The following is a 23,368-nucleotide window of genomic DNA, read 5'->3' on the forward strand; positions in this document are numbered from 1 at the left end:
ACATGTCAGCGATCATTTCCATGTGCATGTTGACACTGTCATGTGCTTTTTCCTTGGGGGGAGGGTGGGGGAACCAATTTTTTTTCCGAAATTTTGAAATTTTGAGAGTTAGCCCCCTCCCCTCTGCCACATATACGCCGAATTTGCAAAAAGTTTCATATAGTCTGAATCTCTGGTTCATTCCGTGTACAACGGTATATCACTCATCTCTCTAGAGCAATTAGTCTCCGATCTACACTCATTTAATTGAAACTCTGCATTTTGCTCAAAATCGGCTTGGTACCGAGAGGCTTACATGTGAAAATGGCCTTGGGTGCCAAAAGGTTAAGGAAGATACACATTTTGTGTGACAATTATTGCCAAAATTCTATGATAATTATAATTAGTCTTCCTTCTACAGAATTTGAAAAAAAAAAAAACATAAAACAATCGGAACCATTACCCCTGCATGATCTTGTATGGAATAGCCCACTAACACTGAAACATTGGTGACAATATTCAATAAATTAATTAGATTGTGGGTCATTCCACGTCAGTTCAACCAGGCCAGGGAACCCACCATCTCAGATTTTTATGAAACTTGGTACATTCAATCCTTCCATGGTGGTAAGAAACCACATAAAATTTTTCGCCTCTAACTCATCTGGTTTCAGAGTTATGGCCTCTCAAACTTTCAGCCAACTCTCGTTTTCCTTCATTTCCGAAGCCCTCATTGAAACCTGCAGTGCTTTACAAAAAAAATTCTATCTCGCTCACACATGATTCAATCCTTTTGAAATTTCATAACAATATTAACCAAACAATAGGCATTTCAGAAAAAAATATGACATCACATGATATCAATATTTTAGTAAAACAAAAAATTAATAAAAAAAATATTAGCAGGATTTTCTTGCCGAAAACATGCCTTGCTAAAATTTCAATTTTCATTAAAAGGGAATGAATTAATACCAGCATAAGTATTTTTAAAATTAACCTGGATATGTATTCTAACTTACCCAGCAATAAAACTTATGGTTATTTTATTCCTTCTATAAATATAATATACTTATGTCTGATATTTGGATGAAATGGCTTCCGGAGTATTAAAATATTTTGGTTAACTCAAAATCAATCAAATAATGTGTTATAAATTAATCAGTGAAGCAAACTCAAAATTCTACACTTTTGTTTATTCTTTGAGCATTGTTGTCTTATTATTTCCTTGCTTATTTATAAAATAATTTATCCATATATAAGCAAAATATATATGGTTCAAAAAAATCTTTGTTTAATGTTGTGTTCTTTGTAAGCAGCAGTTTGATGATATGTCAACATTACCTGAGACAGAATAGCAATGAAGATGACAATAATGATAATAATTTATATTATTTTATTAATATGAAATCATCATTGAACAATATCAGTTATTATGGTATCTCCTCCTGCTTCAACATTTGGTGTTTGATGATTTATCCATATAGATATTCAAATGTGATTGACCAAAACACAGGTTTAAAAATTACTGAATATTCCATATATTGCCTATATATATTTTTTACCTTTCCATATATGTGCATGCAACATATACAAAAATTTACTTTGTGACACAAGTTGTATACTTTGACACAGATTATCTTGTCCATTGAACTTAGAACCTTTTGCCATCCAGATGTTGTTTCTGGTGGATCAACAACAGCCAGCACATGGGGAATTGGTACTGCACATATATATCTTCATGTCTTGGCCAATAGAATGATGGGGAAGGAGCATGGGGGTGAAGAAACTTTACAACAACATCTCCTTGATCTTCATGCACTTGAGATACCATTGCAAAATACCACAACTGATCATACTTACAAGCAATGTAACATCCAGGAAAGAGTTCATGTACAGTGACAATAAAAGATTGGCGGTTTTTCAGACTGTACGTGAGAGATGGGGTCTCATCTTGACTGATTCTTCTAGCCACAATGGTGCCTGCAGAACCCAGAGGTCTGAAATTGTGGAAACTTCTAGTGCCAGGAACTGTTTGTACATCTGTAAACCGGTTTTGAAGTGTCAAATGGGTTGAATCAACTTCACCTTTCTCAATAAAGTGAAATGCAATATTTGTAATTTTTTCCACACAGAAATTGTAAAAATCCCCTGTTGTTGTGATCTGTCCCTCAAATGGTCTCTGTAAACTCTCTTTTCGTGCCAAGCATTTTGCTGTTCTGCCAATCCCATTACATTCTGATTTTCCATGGCTTGTTGCAAAGAATGACCATTGTGCCTCTTGCTGGAAGTCCTCTTCATGCAGACACAAGTTGAGAAAGTTATACTTGTTTTTGTATTGAGCAGCACTCCTGTCACGAAAAAAAGTGTATTTTCTTGATATGTGAAAAATTTTCTTTCAGAAATCTCACGACTATTCCTTGAATTTTGTAAACCATGTTCACATCATGCTTCAGGTCATTATATATGATGCAGTGTGAGGCAACAATCTTTTCCTCAACAGAGTTCTTACAATAGACTACCACAGGATGTACAGTACATGACTTAGAAGTCCAGTGGTAACCTTGGGCCTCATCTTGGATTGCAAAAGATTGGATTCAATCTTTTATTGTAACCGTACATGAACTCTTTCCTGGATGTTACATTGCTTGTAAGCATGGTCAGTTGTGGTATTTTGGAATGGTATCTCAAGTGGATGAAGATCAAGGAGATGTTGTTGTAAAGTTTCTTCACCCCCATGCTCCTTCCCCATCATTCTATTGGCCAAGACATGAAGATATATATGTGCAGTACCAATTCCCCATGTGCTGGCTGTTGTTGATCCACCAGAAACAACATCTGGATGGCAAAAGGTTCTAAGTTCAATGGACAAGATAATCTGTGTCAAAGTATACAACTTGTGTCACAAAGTAAATTTTTGTATATGTTGCATGCACATATATGGAAAGGTAAAAAATATATATAGGCAATATATGGAATATTCAGTAATTTTTAAACCTGTGTTTTGGTCAATCACATTTGAATATCTATATGGATAAATCATCAAACACCAAATGTTGAAGCAGGAGGAGATACCATAATAACTGATATTGTTCAATGATGATTTCATATTAATAAAATAATATAAATTATTATTATTATTATCATTATTGTCATCTTCATTGCTATTCTGTCTCAGGTAATGTTGACATATCATCAAACTGCTGCTTACAAAGAACACAACATTAAACAAAGATTTTTTTGAACCATATATATTTTGCTTATATATGGATAAATTATTTTATAAATAAGCAAGGAAATAATAAGACGACAATGCTCAAAGAATAAACAAAAGTGTAGAATTTCGAGTTTGCTTCACTGATTGATTTATAACACATTATTTGATTGATTTTGAGTTAACCAAAATATTTTAATACTCCGGAAGCCATTTCATCCAAATATCAGACATAAGTATATTATATTTATAGAAGGAATAAAATAACCATAAGTTTTATTGCTGGGTAAGTTAGAATACATATCCAGGTTAATTTTAAAAATACTTATGCTGGTATTAATTCATTCCCTTTTAATGAAAATTGAAATTTTAGCAAGGCATGTTTTCGGCAAGAAAATCCTGCTAATATTTTTTTTATTAATTTTTTGTTTTACTAAAATATTGATATCATGTGATGTCATATTTTTTTCTGAAATGCCTATTGTTTGGTTAATATTGTTGTGGAATTTCAAAAGGATTCAATCATGTGTGAGCGAGATAGAATTTTTTTTGTAAAGCACTGCAGGTTTCAATGAGGGCTTCGGAAATGAAGGAAAACGAGAGTTGGCTGAAAGTTTGAGAGGCCATAATTCTGAAACCAGATGAGTTAGAGGCGAAAAATTTTATGTGGTTTCTTACCACCATGGAAGAATTGAATGTACCAAGTTTCATAAAAATCTGAGATGGTGGGTTCCCAAACCTCTTTTTTTTTGGTTGAATTGATATGGAATTACCCTTGTAACTCTTAAGTAATAAGGTCCAATTTTGAACTTTAGTACTGCCATGTTCACTTTCAATCCTTGTACTAAAATTTCCTTCACCTACCTTTCTCCAGGATCTGTCCCTTGGCTTTCCACCTCTTCGGTGACCACTACATTCTTCTTCTTGTCTTCATCATCACCTAATACTGATGCATCATTGTCACTATCCTCAGCTGGCACTTTCTCCACAAATTGTTCACAATCATGCGGATAAAATCCTTCACTTCCAGAAACATTTTGTCCACTAGGATCTTCCTCACTTGTGCCTTCAAAATGCATCAAACCTTCATCACTCTCACTTTCAACTTTATCAACTAAAGCACTTTCAACTTTACCAACTAAAGTTTTGCTGTCAACAGAGATGTCAACATCAGGAGGATCCTTGATTGATTCGGGTTCAGTCTTAACACATGACTCATCTGGAAGCCACACATTCTCCAGAGATAATTGTTCACAAACTAATGGATCAGCACTTTCCGCTTCGGATTTTATTTTCACTTCTGGAGGAGGGAAACACATATCAGATACTGGAGCAGGCACAGTTTCTTCACTAACACGAGACGAGGATGCAAGATGCTTCTGAAATACAATGATAAGGTACATAAATTTTATGATATTGTCTTTGCATATACAGGAGGACAAGAAATAACCCGTACTAATGTTTGTGATCATAAAGTTATTAAACCGAAACAATTGAACAAAACAACACTGAAGAACAATGACGTGGGACCTTAGGAACAAGATGTTCAGCCGGTTTCGAAGTGGCCTTCCTGGGCAGCGATACAGAGGTCCAAACGGGCTTTGAAATTTTGGGTGATGGGCCGCAGGTCCTCGGGCGACAATTGGTTCCACTCATGACGCAGCGACTGCTTCAGCGACTCCAAACTGTGGTGGCGTTTAGCACATACCCTGGCCTCCAAAATCGATCAGACACTGTAGTCCATTGGGTTGAGGTCCGGCAAGTAGGGCGGCCATTCCGTCGATGCGATGAAGTCCGGAAAATGGGTTCTGCACCACGCTTACGCCATTTTCGCCCTGTGGGCCGGAGCGGAGTCTTGCTGGAATGTCCACTGCGTATCGCCGAAGTGCTACTGGGCCCACGGAAGGATGACGTTCTCGAGAATGTCGCGGCGGTTGATTTTGACCCCTTGATCCACGAAAACCAGGGGCGCCTTGCCGCTTGCGCAAATTCCACCCCACACCATGACCGACTGCGGATTTTGGCGGTGTTCGACGATGGCTGAGGTACCGGGAGCCTCTGCAGACCAGGTCCTGTTCTTTTCGTGGTTGTGTGCCTGCTGCACGGTGAACAGCTTCTCGTCTGTGAAGAGAATGCGCTCCCATCGCTGACCTGCGGCCCGGCGCTTCAGAGGGCGGCATCTTTTGAGTCGCAGGTGCTTGCTTTCGTCCGTGAGAAGCTGAACTTTTTGGAGCTTGTACGCCTTGAGGTTGAGGTTCTTTTTCGCCATTTGCCACACCGATTCGCAGTTGATCCCGATCTCACAGGCTACTTTTCTCATGGAGACCCTCGGATTTCGCTGAACTCGCTTTTTGATGTTCTTGCGGTTCTGGAACGTGTTGACGGTAGGCTTTCTTCCTCTTCCAGGACAGTCGCCTTCATGGCCGAGCTCCTTGAATCGCCGAACTGCATCTGAGACTGTCATTTTTGGAACACCCAGAAAACGAACAATTTCACATTGACGCTTTCCTTGACGCGACAGTTCCAAAATTACACTGCGTTTGGTTGACATTCTCAAACACAAAGACTGTAATCGTTATGAAGCCGAAACAACAGGTACAGTTACAAAAGACTATGGAGAATCCAATAACACAACAATTATTTGGCTATGGTACACTACATTCTTGGCAGGATATGCCAAACTTTGTACGGGTTATTTCTTGTCACCCTGTATAAAACAACCCTTCCCTCTTAATAAAGACATCACTATCCTAATTGTGGAGCTTAGAAGCCACAAACAAACCAAGGCTGCTTCAGTGCTCCCAGGCACCCCTTAACATTGAATGAAGACAACCACACGACACAATATTGCATCTGCACTGTTCATTTGTTAGCATTTACTTGATATGAAGGCTTTCAGTCAGTATCATGACTCCCCAGTAATATTCTTTCTACACCAGATGCTACAATGAACACACACACTGATGTAGAAGTTGATATTTTGTCTGCTACAGTACACCGTGGTGCAGCACAATGTACTCTGGGAACCCATGCTCTATAGCAATTATGGGAGTCAGTTAGAAGGCTGCATGGGTTGTTTTTACAGAAAGTTTAGTTGATTCCCAGTGTGAGTGAGCCTCATGCTGACCACATCACCTTGACTATGGCTGCGTCCGAATCGGCAGCAGATGTTGCCTTCAGCAGCATTCCACCCTTGAAATCGGCCTACCGATGTTCTCTGAATTGACAGCATAGGTGGAGTTGGAGGGAAGAGGTGGAAGGTGTGACAGGTGCACGCTTCAATTCACTGTGGCCCTGCACCTGCCAGCCATAATTCCCTTGCACTTTGCAGAGGCAACGTTTACAGAATGGATGATGTACAACTCAGTGCTACTTTCATATCTTTTCGATAACACTGTATGTAGAAAAATATTAAATAAAGAAATCAAATGCCACATTTTTGATATGAGTAGTAAATAGGTGGAAATCATTGTGATTTTGTCTCGCATCTGCACCCCAAAGCGTGGTGGGTAACGTTCGAGCTGATACCTGGCAGGAAAAGTGGCAACCCTACTGCAAGGGGACATGTAGATTTGAACGACTTCCGACAGCACACGAAAGCAATGGGATGAAGCACTTGCCAATTTAGACATGGCCTATGACAGACTGAAATACCTGGGACCTACCTCTGCAACTTCAATATGCATTCAATGCACAGTGCAGGACACAAGGAATAGCTTTACTTTAAGAAAGTGATTAACAAAATGACCCCCCTTTGCCAGCCTTAGTAATTTATGAATCATGGAATCAGATAATGACTTTTTTCCTGCCTTGACATGTCAAATTTCCTCAGATTGACATTTAGTGGCAGCACTATACTGACTGTAGCCTTATTGTGCACTATTGAACAATGTTCCCATGAAAAGAACTAATTCTGTTCATCAAAATTCAAATTGTATGGGAAGAAATGCTTGTCCCAGAGGACTTGTAGTGATGAAGCACTTCCATATCCAACACTGGTTCGCGATACTAACTGCCACCACTGTGGAAGTTTAGACAAGCACCCAGCAACATTTAGGTGGTGCATCTCATTGCCTACAACTACAAGGTTATTCTCCTTTGTCCCTGTGAACAGTGGGTATTGCAGTAACTTTCTGGATATTGATTGATTGATTGAATGAATTGCATTATTTTACTTTGCTTTTTGTGCCACTTTTGGCTAATTTGCGAAGATGAGGATGAGTGATGATATGATGAAATTGATGAATGGACATTCACAAACATCCATGCCAAGGCCAGGATTCAAACCCGGGACCTCTGGTGAACTTTCTGGATATGTCCAGTGATATACCAGAAATTACAAAAATTTCTTGGTAGACATCTGATTGTGCTGCACCATAGCCCAAAGAGCCATGGTACAAATTTAGTGGGCTTACTGCTTTGGAAGTGCTAGGAGATCCACTACAGTGACGTCAATGACATAGTGCACATCATAGGCTGGTACTTCAGTGATATATGGAAAAATTAGGGATGAGTTGATATAAAATTTACCAAAACCGATAACCAATGTTCAACTGATTGATTGATTGATTGATTTGGTGTTTTAAGTCCACTTTATCCACAGTAAGGCTAATCGAGACTAGACCTACAGTTTAAAGTGGAATCCGAACCACTTGTGCCTCCACCAGGTATCGAACCCGGGACCTCTTGATTACAAGGTGACGATGCTTCCACTGTGCCATCGGGGAGACCCCCAATGTTCAACTGATCCCTTATAAATCTTAAATGATCCTTGAAGAATCTAAATGGTTCATTCATCTCCTTAATAAGTGTGTGTTACCACATGACTGCAATGCAAAAGAAGATGCATATTGAGAGATTTACTTTCAACAAAAGTAGGGCATTGAGATTGTATGTTTATATCCCATAAAAATTACTGTATTGGCCCGAATATAAGCCACACATTTTATCCAAATTTCAATTATGAAAAATTAGGATGCATCTTATATTCGCGATCTTAAAAAAATTATGACATTTCGTCAAATCATATGTTAAAAAAGTGCTGATTTATAATTTTGAAGTAAGGATAATGCAACAATAGCATTGTAGAAACTGGCCGCATTGTAGATACCATAATGTTATCCAACAATAGCATTGTTGTTTCTAACTGAGCACTGTAAAGACTGTCAGCATTCTTGATAATGTACTCTTTGATTTTATTAAGATTGTGTTCGTTGTTTTCTAAGCTTATACAGCTATTAATTTCTACTGAAGTGGATCTACAGGTTTCTCGCCAATATGAACGATCATGTGGAGAAGAAAGCATCATCAAGCCTGGGAATCTGCCGGCAAATGGTTACCGGTATTTTCTTTTCTTCCGTCGGCTTGTATTCGGGCATCATCTTTTTTTATTTTCGCTCCTTCATATTTTAGGGTGCAGCTTATATTCGGGCCAATATGGTGTAAGAAAATGGCAGAATATTGCAATATAGATATTTATAGAAACAATGGATGCTGTAAAATTATTGGTAAATTTATCGATGAACCAATATGCCTGTATCGGGCCGATACAAATAGTGCACCGATTAATCTGTCCCATCACCAGAAAAAACAACTCTGCTGACAGCATGAGATTACTACCAGAACATTTGGCAAAATGTGATACATTTGGCCAAAGACTATGCAGTAATTTCAACCTCTACAATAATATAAGTAGTCAGGTAGGAGCATGTATTCACCTTTTTTAAAATTATCCTCATATTTCACAACAGACAACGTTTTCTGGCACTGTGCAGAAATCCCAAGAAAAATGGATAGTTGAAATTACATTTATAGGTTCAAAAATATCCATTTAATACTTGATTGATTTGATTCGTTTTACTTCACTTTTCTGCCACTTTTGGCTAATTGCGAAGATGGGGATCAGTGATGATATGATGGCATTGATGCCCATGCCTAGGACAGGATTCGAACCCGGGACACCTGGCATCGTAGTACGATGTGCTAACCACCCTACCACGGGGCCCGTCTATTCATATAATAGATGTATTAATAGGATAAGAAAGAGCATGGGCTGGTCGACACACTAATTGTTTAATAACTGTGCTGTATCTGAACTTTTCATGGTGCTCCAAATCAGAAAATGCATAAAAGTTATTGCATTTACAGTGTAACTTAGAATAAACATTCCTCGAGGGACACTAGTACAGAACTTAAAAGGTGGGAAAAATAAAATTAAGAAATTAAAATTAGGGTTCCACTGTATGTTATCCGATCTTGCTACATAAAATGCAAGACATACTGGAGTGGTTCATAAAAAGAAAGTTCAGTGTTTAGATCTTCTAAACAAAGATCTCTATCAGGAAAGTGTTAACACAAGAATGCTTTTGTCCTTCTCCAAGTTAGCCTTCTAATCTCATTTTACAAAGTTCCTGGTGAAGACACTTGTAAGAAGATTGAACATTGAATATGGCATTTTTATTATCCACTCCAGGTATGACTTTTATTATTATTTTATTATGATGAGTGCAGTGACATAAGACATATTAGGTAAAATATTTAGGCACGTCGTGCAATTTAAGTAACTTCATTGAATTTTAAATTATATTTTTAAATATTGCAATATTTAGTCTAGGTTATTTATATATATTGATGAAGGAATTGGGAGCATAAAAGTCGAAACATTAATTTGCCTCAAACATCGCTCTGAAGCTCGCAAGTTGAACGCTCATTCACCCCACATTCCACCGGATGCAGAGCCGAGCAACAAGAATTTTCCACTCGGCTCTGCACAGTCAGCAAGGCAACGGCCCTCGCCAGCGGTGAGTGCACCTCCACTGTAAATTTCCATCTGCATCCAGGGATACCCCAGGTGCACAGTGGAGGTGCAAAGTCCACCAACCTATGACTCAAATCCAATGTATAAAACCGCTGGAGACAGTAAATCGATCTCTTACTTCGCTCCAATATCACCACCAAACTGATCGACGAGAAGAGGACGACGGCCTGCTGAGAGATCGCGACACTACGAGGCGGCAACAAGCGAGAAGTCCACAAGCAGTCCGGATTAAGCCAACCGAAGAATCTGCAAGAATAAAACAAGTCGCCGAATTGCCTGCCGTCTCTTATCGTCATCTTCGATCTCTCTAGCGGACACCTGTCACCGTCGCCGACGCCAGAAGCGGAGGGCCAGACCAACAGCAAGGGGTGAGTAGCGTTCAACAACACAGGCTCCCAACAATCCTTCATCAGCCTCCTTAAGGGTAGAGGTGGTTAGCCAAGTCAAACTTAAGACCTATTGTATTTATCTGAGCTACGTCCCGGCGTGACTCGATCCCGTACCTTACCCGACGTCACGCTACATGGGAAAATTCTTGTTGCTCGGCTCTGCATCCGGTGGAATATATATATATACACACACACACAGGGTGTCCACAAAGTCCTGCTACCATTACAATGAAACATAGCTCCTAAACTATATGAGATATAGACATGTGGTTTTTTCCGTGTTCTACAGATCTCTAAGTTTTAATAAGTAGTGGTATTTTATTATTATTTTTTTTGTTTGTTTTATGTTTTTGCAGATTATGTTGTGAGGGACCTTTTGGACATACATTTCCTGGCAACCGCGCTCCTCTGATATCACCCCTTTGGATTTTTTCCTTTGGGGGTACGTCAAGGATCATGTCTACGAAACCCCTGCTCCAGATATTGTCGCACTTCGTACACAGATTGGAGAAGTTCTCAAACAGGTTGATGCTGCTATGCTGCAGCATGTATGGATGGAGATCGAATATCGTCTCGACGTCCTGAGGGCAACTAACGAGGTGTGTGTGGAAGTGTTGTAATTGTAAATAAAACTTTGAGAGCTGTAGAACATGTTGCAAAAAACTGCATGTATTTATCTCATATAGTATAGGAGTTAAGTTTCATTGTAATGGTAGCAGGACTTTGTGGACACGCTGTATATATATATTTCATACTGAATGTATTTGCAATACTTTACAATGAGGCCCATGTTGCGTACAAAAATGAATGAATGAAAGATTTACTTTGGTTCATGTTTCTACCACTTTTGGTTAATTGCAAAGATGAGGATGAATGGTGATAACATGGAGTGGATGAAAAACAATCGCAAATACAACACAATTCCTACAGAGGATTATGCTGGCTGCAGGTTCAACTGCTAGAGCCTCGTTAGTCTGCTATGCGTAAACGAGGTTGTCATTTGGATGGATTTGGAAACGGTCACCCCTTACAACCACAAAAATGCATTGCTATTCAAAACATCGAGAATACAGTAATAAAAAAAAAAAAACAATTTTATACACAAGAGCCCAGATCCCCAGAAACCACTTTCACGAAAGAATACATGATTCCATTCTTAGTAATAGCAGGTGTGAAAATTTTAATTTTTAAAAATGCATCTATTACCATGCCATGAACAAATAAAGTTTGGCTTGTCTTCTACACATGCCACCATTTGCTCAAGTATAAAATTATCTTTACCTTAACACTCGACATCCTCTTGCGCCTCTTTTCTGCAGACGACAGGTATTCCTTGAGAAGGTCTTCCGATTCATGACACATGTTGTGGAAATCCTGGAAATCCTCTAGCTTGTCTATGCACAAATAGCACACAAACTTTGGCAAACTGTCATCCTCTGTAACCTGAGACGGAGAAAATTGAATTCATAAGTAGGATTAGGCAAATAAAATCTTTGAGCTTATAATATTCATTACACGTCACAGTGGTTTTTTCAGGATATTTTTCTCAAATCATGCCAGAAATAATACTGTACAAACATACATCCAAGAAACGAAAAAGAAAAAGTGTGCAATTCTTTTTAGATAAAACGTTTGCATTGATTGATGCAGTATACTTGAACAAAACTTATAATTTTGAAATGTGGTAGCACTTTAGTTATCAGTCACTTCTGTATGTGATGAAAAGAGTTTCACCTGTAACGAGCAACTGCTACAATAAATTCTTCCATGTATAAAACATTACAAGGGAGAATTGAGTACATTTTATTGAAATGTTGTGAATGTAGAATAAAGTTAATTGTGGTGTAATTAAACCGGAACACTTTTTAAACAATTATTTTCATTTCTCAAATAATGTGCAAATGTTTTTCATGTTCTGTTTTCTTTCCAATGCCATGCACTGAGACAGTGTCCCCTCCCTCCAGTTCAGAGCACTGATTGAACATTATGGGTTTATTGTCTATGTAGGATACACATTATTTGTGGTTTGGAGCTTTATACCAATATAAGTCATGCACACTCATAATCTACCACAATTTCACTTTTTTAATGGGGGGTATGGCATACTCAAGTAAATACAATGCATACAAACAGGGTGGTGCAAAATTCTGATTACAACGCTTGGGAGGTGATTCGGCAAGTAAAAACAAGGAAAAAATGCCATGTGAAAAAATGTCGAAATCAGCACCGTTTTCGAGTGACAGGTGTGCGAAAATCGCCTCACATCATGTTTAAAGCACAATAACTAAAGAAGGAAGAAATATATCAATGTAATAGTAATTGCGGTGTTCTTCCACTCGATTTCGAGGTTCAGGGATACGCAGCCAGATACTGGCTGAGGAAAGGGCAGCATAATAAGATCCTAGCCCTTCTTGGTCAAAACCTCAACACATTTCAGGACATCGATCAACACTTAGAAAATGCCTGGAAGATAGAATGGGAACAGCATCCCGGTTCCGGACGTACCAAAGGATTTCTGCCGTTGGCGAAGATAAGACCTAAAAACTCCTTCTTCCGACCATCAAAGGGTATTACTCATTTCATTACAGGGCATGGCCCTTATGGTTCCTATTTAAAGAGGTTCGGACTAAGATCTGATGATAAGTGACAGACATGTGGAGTAATAGATACACCGGAACACGCCCTTTTAACTTGCGAGAAATTTGACGACGTCCGAATTCGGCATCTGAGTTCTAATTTAAGAAGAGGCTCATTCCAACAGATGGTGAGCTGCCAGCAGACCTTCAATATCGTCAACAAGCTTGCAGATATAATATCAAGCTATGAGGAATTCGAGTATAGAAGATCTGATCCCACAGAGAGATATACCACTCTTGGCTCTACTATACATAGGACTGTCGCAGTTCAGGATGTACCTAGGAGATCAACTCGGGTACTGAGATCAGCCATTACTGTGACCACTGAGGAAGATCATCAGCAAGAAGAGATCAGGTACTACGAGACAGGACCAACTTCCCTTAATAGAAGACGTTTCTTCATAACTTCCATTAGAGGTAAACAGCTGGAAGAACTCGAAGCAGATTTGTAGTGCACACCTGATTCCAACACGAGTGGATGCTGTGCAGCAGAAGATGACCAAGCACTCTCTAATCTTCTGGGAGAACCTTTAGTCCATTTTACTTTATTTTATCTTCTGCATCTTGTGGTGGGCCTTCTTGGTCCGCCCGCAGTTCCCATCTTGTAAATTTTCTGTATTATTATATTCTCTCTTACTGAATATTATTCCCCGCTATCTATTGTTCCTGGTAGTCTTCATTTGAAAGCCACTCCAGTTTTCTACGGGCCCAATTGGACCATGAATTATTCTCTCTATATTTCATGTATTATATATTATTTTATATTTATCATAAGAATCTTATTCTATATTAAACTTATGTATGCTTCTCGAAAAACTTCTCTAGATTCTCAAACTCTAACTTCAAACATCTCGGTTTTATCTTAGATACCGAGATTTATATTACTCGCTTATCTTCTTATTCAAACTGGTGTAGAAGCGGAGATTCCCAGAACCTAGTTAACCACTCCAAAGTATATCTTTCACTCCAGGGACACGAAGAATACCGCACTCAGCAGAAGCACTAACGACAAATGATAGCTGAGTCAGAGGGTATAAGAAGTGAGAGTGGCGAGTGGTGGCACGAGGTTCACACCTTCGTGTCCCCCTGTATGAAACCCCTGTGGAAAGTGCTGAGGACCTTGTTGCCCATGTTAGTGCCGGTGCTTGAACAATTGGTGAGATGCCAGAGGTATTTGCACGTACCAGACAATCAGTTTTTCATTGATGCCATCTTTGTCTTGAAGTAAATGGTGGACATTTTCAACAACGTCTCTGAGTATACCGGTGTTTGTGAGCCCCTATCAGCACCACATAGTGTCCTTTAGTGAAAGGTGTGAGTGAAGATGCTGGAGATCGCTGTACTTCATACCATCGATCTGCATGTGCAGAGGTTGTGCGCTTCTCAATGGAATCCCTTAAAGATGTGCTGTGCCTGGAAATGTTACATGCCATTGTGTGTGTTTTCTCGCCATTCTCCGTCTTCATTCCTTCGAGGATTACCCACTTTCTTTGGGGAGCTCTCTTGTAGTATGTACAGCCTGACGACATGTAGCCATTGTTTAACTTTTGTTTTTCGTACTCCAAAGTAGTGTGTCAACATTAAGGGATTGAAAACGTTTTTTTTTATGATTTTCCCGTATTTTTTCCATTTGGGATGGTGTCCCAGCAGTAGTGGGACATGCGACAAATTGGTTTCTTTTCTTCTTCGTACCGCAATGTGAACCGTGTACAACACGAGATTTGCAGTTATTTTCCTATTTCCTGGGTGTGGGACGGTGTCCCAGCAGTAGTGGGACATGTGGACATACATAGTCATTTTTTACTGCCTACATTCCGATCTCAACATTATGTAGAAAATAGTAGTAAATTTCCTATATTTTCCATCAGGGATTCCCCACTTTCTTTGAGAGTCCCCTTGCGCAATTTACACTGGGCCTCAATTGCTGCACCATTGTATTCGTCAGGCACTACTTTCTTTGTATTCTTTTCATCTGACATTGATATGTTTCTTCATTCTTGAGTTATTGTGCTTTACACACGGCGTGAGGAGATTTTCGCACGCCTGTCACTCACAAACGGTGCCGATTTCGACATTTTTTCCTTGTTTTTACTTGTCGAATCACCTCCTCCGCGTTGTAAACGGAATTTTACCCCACCCTGTATACTTTCATATTTTGACATTTTCAAACTTTTTTTTTATTATTAGTTTTGAACTTTGTGCATGAAACTTACAGGAACTTTATGAAATTACTTGCACTATACTTTGACAATACAATTATCAAAATATAATGCACAATTTAGGATGAGCAAAGGAGGACAAGGATTCTATTTAGTAATCATAACAACATGTTCATGCAGCTAAAAAAACTTGATAGACTGCAGTGATATTACACGTGAGTGATATTGGACAATGTGTTTCAAGATGGTGAATGAAAACTGATTGCTCTATGCCATGCCCTTTTTTTTTCCACCCCCAAAACTGTCATGAATGCATTTTCGGAGTATAAGGAACTAAACTGTCATGGTAGAGAATTTGTTGGTGTGCAATTTAACTGTAAAATTTAAAAAAATATATTTCATAGTTTAGGAGAAGAGTGGTTGTACAATCGCAAACGAACATTTTGCCATAAATGTAAAGCTTCTGAGTTGTAATTTATAGAGTTGCAAGATAACTTGAAGGAATGGGGCCTCCCCAATGGCACAGTGGTGGCATCATTGCCTTGTAATCGAGGGGTCCCGGGTTCGATACCCGGTGGAGGCACAAGTGGTTCGGATCCCACTTTAAACTGTAGGTCTAGTCCCGATTAGCCTTACTGTGCATAAAGTGGACTTAAAACAGCAACTCAAGCAAGGAATGGTGTCATATTGTATTTGAGAAAAATTTGTCTCCATGTTCAAAGATGGTGGATGACAAACCAATCTAACATGTCTTCCGAGAGCTTTAACTTATGCTAATGTTTCAGGTTCCATTTTTTGTAGAATAAGAAACCCAAGTCTCAGCACATATCCTCCACCTTGGCCATTTTTGGAGGTGATGTGATCAGCACCATGCTCTGGCTGCCTTTAACCCCCAGGGTTGCCCTCTGGTATACACTGATTTGAGGCTGGGTGAGCCCCAGAGCCACTTTATGCAGGGACAAGACTGGAACAATTCCGACCTTAGATCACCCACCCTGAGAATCAAACCCAGGTCTCCCATGTGGCAGTCAGACGCCTATCGACTAGACCACTGCGACTCTCAAGTATAGTATAGCATTGCGTAGTATTGCAAGCCTGGAAACTGATCACAAATCAAGAGCATTAACTATTATACCATCAACGAAGAGTAGAATCGAAGTGTGGCATCAAATATTTTAGTTAATTTAGTTTAATCCATTTGAACTGTTCCGTGGCCCTGCAGTCTAAGGCATCATGCTTTGGGGTCTGGCTACCGGATGCACGTAGGTTCATCATTCATGTCTCCTGGGAGAAGCATAACAGCTTTTCTCTTGGAATTTCGCCTTGTGTATGGGACCGGTGGCCAGCATCCACTGTCGTGAGGAAATTGGGGAACTAGGAATGAGTACCATAAGCCGGTTGTAAAAATCTACAACGACTTGGGGTTCGTCGTGCTGACCACACTACACCACACTGGTTGGACGATCTCCCACCTCTGAGTAGGATGAGGCAGGAGTGAGGCTGGCAGTTGGTAGGTAAGTCTGGGCCCTCAATGTTATGGATGTTTTTATTTTAATCATTTGAAAGGTGTGATTGATGGAGTTAGTGTCCTAAGTCCACTGTATTCACTGAAGGTTAATCGGGACCGGACCACAATGGTAGAGTCATCATCTTGTAATCAAGGGTTCCCAGGTTCGATTCCTGGTGTAGGTCCAGACCCCATTAGCTTTACTGAAAGGTGTGAGACCTTCATTATCAATTCTTAACTATGATAACAGAAAACATTAAATAGTTTCTTATTCAGTAAACAACAATAATACAACTTGAATGTTCCAATACATTCCTACCAGGGGAAAATGTATTTCACTTTCAAAGTAGACTACAGTCCTGTTTTAACCGAATCTGATGGGACGATGGTGCTTCGGTTGAACGAAAATTCGGTTAAACCAGAATAAAGGTCTTTTGATATATTTACAGTACGTACATTTTATTACGTACAGTATTTTGATATACAGAACACATGTATTTCAGAGTGTAGGCATAAACAAAAGCTTACAATAATACGTAGTAATTTAACTCAAGAACTCCCACGTAAAACATGGTTGCGTACGAGTTACTGCTTTTTAGCGATTCGGTTAATCGGGACTGTTGTGTACATATTTTTAAACGTACAACAATCGGAACCGTTACCGATTTTTCTACTTTATGAGCAAGAAACAGTTGTAACTCAGTTATTTTCTGTTAGGACTGTCCTTCTCCTCTCCATCAATACCTAAATCATAACAATACTCCACATAGTTTCCAAGATATGGCATGTTTTGTGTGAACAAGGCATTCCCTATTTATAGAAGTGACAGTAAGTATCGTGCACTAGTGGGAATGAATGTAGAATTAATTTGGAGCCTTCTCGAAAATAATCAGCAATTTCCATTTTGAAATAGTTCCTTAGAACCACACAGTTCCTTGAGCAAAACTTCCTGTCTTGCATGCTTCACACATTACACAAACTACTACCACTATTCACCTCTTCCTGAATGTTCACATGAGGTTCGAAGTGTTTTCATGTATGAGACAAGAAAAAATAATTAGGATTATTATTAAAATGCTAAGGGAAATAAACCTGACTTGCCTAACCTAACTATGAAAGCATTTTTTGAACAAAATCTTCAAACCTATTGGCTGCAATCAGTAGTAGAAAGCATGTAAAGATCTTATGATAATGCTAAGAGAACGAAAGCTGATCTGCCTAACCTAACCAAAAAAAATAACTAGGATTATCATGAAAATGGTAAGTGAAGTAAACCTGACTCAGGTAACCTAACTACAAAAGCATTAAACTTGACCCACCTAACAATGAAAGCATTTAGGGTTATTATTAAAATGCTAAGAACACTAAAACTGACACACCTAATCTACCTAGGGACGCATGTATTCAACAATATCTTCAAACATTTTGGTGGCAAGAAGAAAATACACATCTGAACATTGCATGGTAAACAAACAGATTCCATGAACCGATACCGGAAACCCTTTCGTAACTCACACATGTGACCTAGGTAGGAGGGACAGTTCGTACTCAAGGCAACAGTAAACGAATGGCTGTTGGCAAGTACAGAATTACATAGTAGTACATGTAAGTTGAAAGCCTGTGTCAAGGAAACACAGTATGTAATCACTAAAACTCCGCAGCATGTATTAACAGACCTAAATCTAAATTGGCAAGAATTTACAATACCGGACCCTTCTGTAATTTCTATGCTACTGATTATACTCACGAAATAATTAGTCCCGATGATTTATCTGAGGTTAACATGTTGGGGTGAGGTGTAGAAATTGTTCATTAATGTGTAGAAGTTGTAAAATAAGCATTTCTATTCTCGCAATGATTCTCCGTATACAAGTATGGGAACCATATCTGTTGATATGAATAATTGACGTTCGCAATTAGTTACGCTGTCTACAGCATTGCCACACTGTTGATTTCATACTTGGAGAGCATGCATCGTGTAAGAATGGCGGAAGAGAACAGAACAGTAAAAAGTTGTTGATTACAGGTAAGTTTGGCAACAACGCGTCGATCGTAAAATTGCAGGATACGAAAATGGCATCTTCAATGAAGAACGTTTGCCATTAAAGTGCTACGAAAAAGAGAGTTTTTATCGGTTCGTTATCACAATTAGCGCAAAACCATTCACGGATAGCCCCACTGACCATTCTCGGTAACGTTAGGTTAGGCAAACATACTTAAAATTTGGAGTCGTAAAACCATGCACGAGTAGCCGCACAAACCGTTGATGGATACCCCCATGAACCATTCACGGTAAGGTTAGGTTAAGCAAGCATAGTTAAAATTTGGGGTCGTAGTAATGTCAGGAATGTATTTAGTTTTTTTAAGTATTGGAAACACAAAATCTTCCGGTAAATAATGAGCAATCGTGCATATGTGTTCCGATCACGGACCACTCAATTTTGCTTATTTTGCAATTTCTACACGTGATCCCCAAATTCTCTACGTGATCCCCAAATTTTAACTTCAAATTTGGGTAACAGTTCGATCTCGGCCAAACGCATTTCTTCATTTTTACAGAAGAAACTACTTACGGAAATGACTCTCTGTAGCATTTTGAAAGTTCGTGGAGGTATTTTCTTTCATCGTGTTGAATTTCAGTAACCTTTTTTTAACTATGTTAACCTAATTTAACTATGTTAACGTAACATAACCTAACATAACCTAATCCATGCATGGAACCCATTTTTTTACTATGTTAACATTAACGTAACGTAACGTAACGTAACCTAACCTGGAAGAAATAAATACAGGTACTATTTTCGTATAGGTGTGACACCTATAAATAATTTATTTCACACTTTTTTACATTGTTAACATACTATTCTGCATTGCGGAACATTTCTTTAGGTGAAATAATGAATTTCTAACGAAAATAATGTCCTTTTCTTACATTTACGAGTACTTACTGTTACTCGTTATTTCGATTCTGTAACACACATTATGGCAATAGTGTACTGGTTCATCGCACGTTGTGCGAGTATTTTGTCGATTTATGCAGTGTTGCAACCATGTTCACCGAAAAATACCTACTTTAGTGCCTGGATTTGAAATTATGCTAATACCTCGCAAACCATTGACGTTAGCCCCACAAACCATTTTCTGTAAGGTAACGTTAGGTTAGGTTAGGTTAGGCAAGCATAGTTTAAATTTAAAATAAAAAAAAATACTCGACACGTCATGTTATAGTGAAAACACGGCAAGGTTTGAAACACTGACTACGGGTTTACATCATCGAACACACGGAACATTGTGCTCTCGTGCAGAAAGCAAATGGCGGTAGCAGCAACAGCATGTTAGACAGAGATTTTCGCAGAAAACAACATGCATTCGCATTAAAATGGATCAAAATGACATTCACGAACTTCCACAATGCTACATAAAATGATTTGCATAAGTACTTTCTCCTTTAAAAAGTAAGAAATCTGTCACACCTATATGAAAGTGTTACCAAAATACAAAGTCAGTAACACGAAAGTAGGTATTTTTCAGTTAAGAAAGTTTGGAAACACTGCATACCCAGTCATGATCCACAAGGCTACTCAAGCTGTGCCCGTGGCTAGACTCTACTTTACGTCCTTAACCCATTACTGCCCACTGTCGACATTTGTCGACATAAAATTTAATAATTTAGTATAATTTTTTTCTCATGGGTTTTGTGATATTTGTTTACAACGATAACTTTTGTGGATGAGTTGGCAACTACTTCAGCGACTGCAGCAGAGTGACCTTCCGTTTCCCTCCACAGAGCTTGGGGAGTCATTGTTGTTCACACGTGTTTGCATTGTGTTTGCATCGTGCGCTATGGCTGCTAGCAATAGGTATGTTTTTTTGTATTATACTAAATCTTAATTAGGTTATTTTTATGTGTGCATAAATAGCACATGTTGGTTATATTTACGCTATGTTCACTTTCGTTGAATGGTTGTTATCATCATACGTACGTCGTTATAATTTAGTGTCGACATTTGTCGACAGTGAGCACGGACGGGTCCACTGTTTTCATCACTGGCCCTGTTACGATATCAGTTGTATAATTTTTCCAGGTTGACTGTAGAGCAGATCGCTTGTATATTAGAAGAGACAGACAACCTCTTAGATGCGATTGTATACACCGAGCCTCCTGAGAATGTTCTTCTAAGCGATGGTGATAGTGATGAAGATGAACCCGTTGGAGATATGAACAAACTTTCTGGTAATCAACTTCGGACAGGTGCAGTGCTGATTTGCTCCAAAATCACCGATAAGGGAATAGTGCATTTGAGACAGGGTGAACCAGATGATAATGCGTGCGATAATGTTGCAGCTGTTTCAGTGTCCGATGTGCCTCAGTTTGATTTTGGAAGTCCTCCGCAGAAGCGACAAAAATCTGAAGCGTCAACAAGCAAAGATCACGGTAGTTGTGTTCAAATCGAGAGTAAACAAATCAAGACTGGAGTAAAAGTTATACCTTCACATCAGAGAATAAAGTCTCAAGTTCGTAAGTGGGAAAAGAGTGACATCGGAGACAAACCTTCGATCGAGTTCACACGGCCCGACTTTCTTCAAAATGATTTCACACCGGTACAATTGTTCGAAATGTTTTTGGACGATGAAGTTATTGAATTTATAGTTCAATCCACAATTGAGTATGCTGTACAGAAGGGAAAACCTGCATTTACATTGTGCAAGGATGAACTCAAACTTTTCTTTGCAATATTATTCCTTTCTGGATACAATGTAATGGCTAGAACCAGAATGTATTGGGAATTATCTGAAGATGTACATCACGCAGGTGTTTCGAAAGCAATGTCAAGGAATAGGCTTGAAGAAATACTGCGATACATACATTTTTGTGACAATTCAAAACTAGACGCTGTTGATCGTTTTGGGAAGATAAGGCCAGTTTGGTCTATGATAAATGAGCGTTGGCTTCAATTTTATCCAGGTGATACATATCTCTCAATTGACGAGTCAATGGTGCCATATTATGGGAGACATGGCGCCAAACAGCACATCCACGGGAAACCCATTCGCTTTGGTTTCAAAGTATGGGCATTGTTGACGCGTCTTGGATACCTTATTCAAGGAGAGCCGTATCAAGGTGCTGCGACGGGAAATACAATACCAGAATTGGGAGTAGGTGGCTCTGTAGTCATGGATTTGATATCCGAACTTTCGGCTCGTTCACGGCTCTGTTTTTTGACAACTATTTTACTTCCATTCGTCTGCTGGAACATTTACAAGCAAACGGTCATGATGGAACTGGTACAGTTCGCCCAAATCGTGTATAAAATGCTCCACTTCCGGATGTTAGTTTGTGCAGGAAACAAGAGCAGGGAAGTTACCATCAACTAACAGACAAAAGTACTGGCATTACTCTTGTACGCTACCATGATAACAACATCGTTACAGTAGTATCAATTGTCTCGGGTGTGTCACCTCTGGGACATGCAAGGCAATGGAGCAATGCGGACAAAAAATACATTTCAGTTCCTCAACCTTCGTGTGTTGCTCTATACAATACTTACATGGGTGGTGTTGACCGCATGGACCAAAACATTGCATGCTACAGGATTAGTATCAGGAACAAGAAGTGGTATTGGCCAATGATAAATTATCTGCTTAACGTTTCCATGAACAATGCATGGCAACTTTACCGCCTGACTGCTAAAGGAAAAGAAGATGGGCTTGATCTGCTCTCATTTACGAGGTATTATATGCAGTTGTACGTGAAAAACCGTCCACTAGCAGGAAGGCCAAGCATTAAAGTCTCATCCAGAGTATTGCCTGAAGTGCGATTTGATGGCACATCACATCATTTGCAAACTGTTTCCAAGCAAGCACGTTGTGGACATTGTGGAAAGGCTATAAATGTAAGAAGTGCAATGTCGGATGCCATATACAGTGTTCAGAGGCATTTCACACACAGAAATAGATCAGCAACACTTACACAAAGTATGCATTGTTTTCTATTTCCAAAATTTAATTATGTTTTTATTAGTTAGGTTCGAAAGTAGCAACTCAATTCAGAAATAATTGATAGAATTTTATTATGTACCGCTGCAAATGTAAAAATATGAATGAGCATTGTAATTTCTTGTAAATATGTTCATGTATCAATATAATCTGAATGTCAAACAATAAAAATATAAAATATGTGGAATTTCGTTGTAATAACTGCCCATATATTTAGTAAAATAATCATGTTTATTAAGGTTTTGTTATTCAGTATTGATGGTGCCATCCGTGCTAAAACTAAAAGACTATTGGTCGAAAAAAATAAAAATCATTATTTTGGCATTATTTTAGACAAACTACAAAAGGGTTTCAAAGGATACAAGAAATTTCGAAAAATAAATAATTTGGGCAGTAATGGGTTAATGCATTTTGGTGGTAACCGATGGGAGTTAACAACACTGCAGGCTCGTCTTTGTGTCCGCATTGTGAATGTGTGTGCTTTGCTTGTTTGCATTCTTGGTGCATTGTGCGTGTGTATGGTGCATGAAAAAGAACAGGTTGCAAAAACATGTAGATAGTGTAAAATACATTTATCCCCAGTAATAATTTAGTGCATCGTTCAAAACCGTGCTTGCAGACAGGTAAGTAACTTTTTCTTTTTACACTTTCTGTTCATGATAGCGCCACGAAC

General features: G+C 38.9%; 1 protein-coding gene across 1 annotated transcript in view; it reads right to left on the reverse strand.

Annotated features, from left to right (window-relative positions):
- The window catches only part of LOC145999122 (uncharacterized), a 231,159-nt gene that overhangs the window by 205,481 nt on the left and 2,310 nt on the right, over positions 1-23,368 (reverse strand). The window contains exons 2-3 of the mRNA XM_083136058.1: positions 11,678-11,839; positions 4,055-4,569 (exon numbers count right to left, since the gene is read on the reverse strand). Coding sequence (XP_082992184.1) covers positions 4,055-4,569; positions 11,678-11,839 — 677 coding nt within the window. The remainder of the gene's footprint in view (positions 1-4,054; positions 4,570-11,677; positions 11,840-23,368) is intronic.

Source organism: Lepisma saccharinum, chromosome 15 (genome assembly GCF_977018435.1).
Source record: "Lepisma saccharinum chromosome 15, izLepSacc3.1, whole genome shotgun sequence".
Classification (NCBI taxonomy): domain Eukaryota; kingdom Metazoa; phylum Arthropoda; class Insecta; order Zygentoma; family Lepismatidae; genus Lepisma; species Lepisma saccharinum.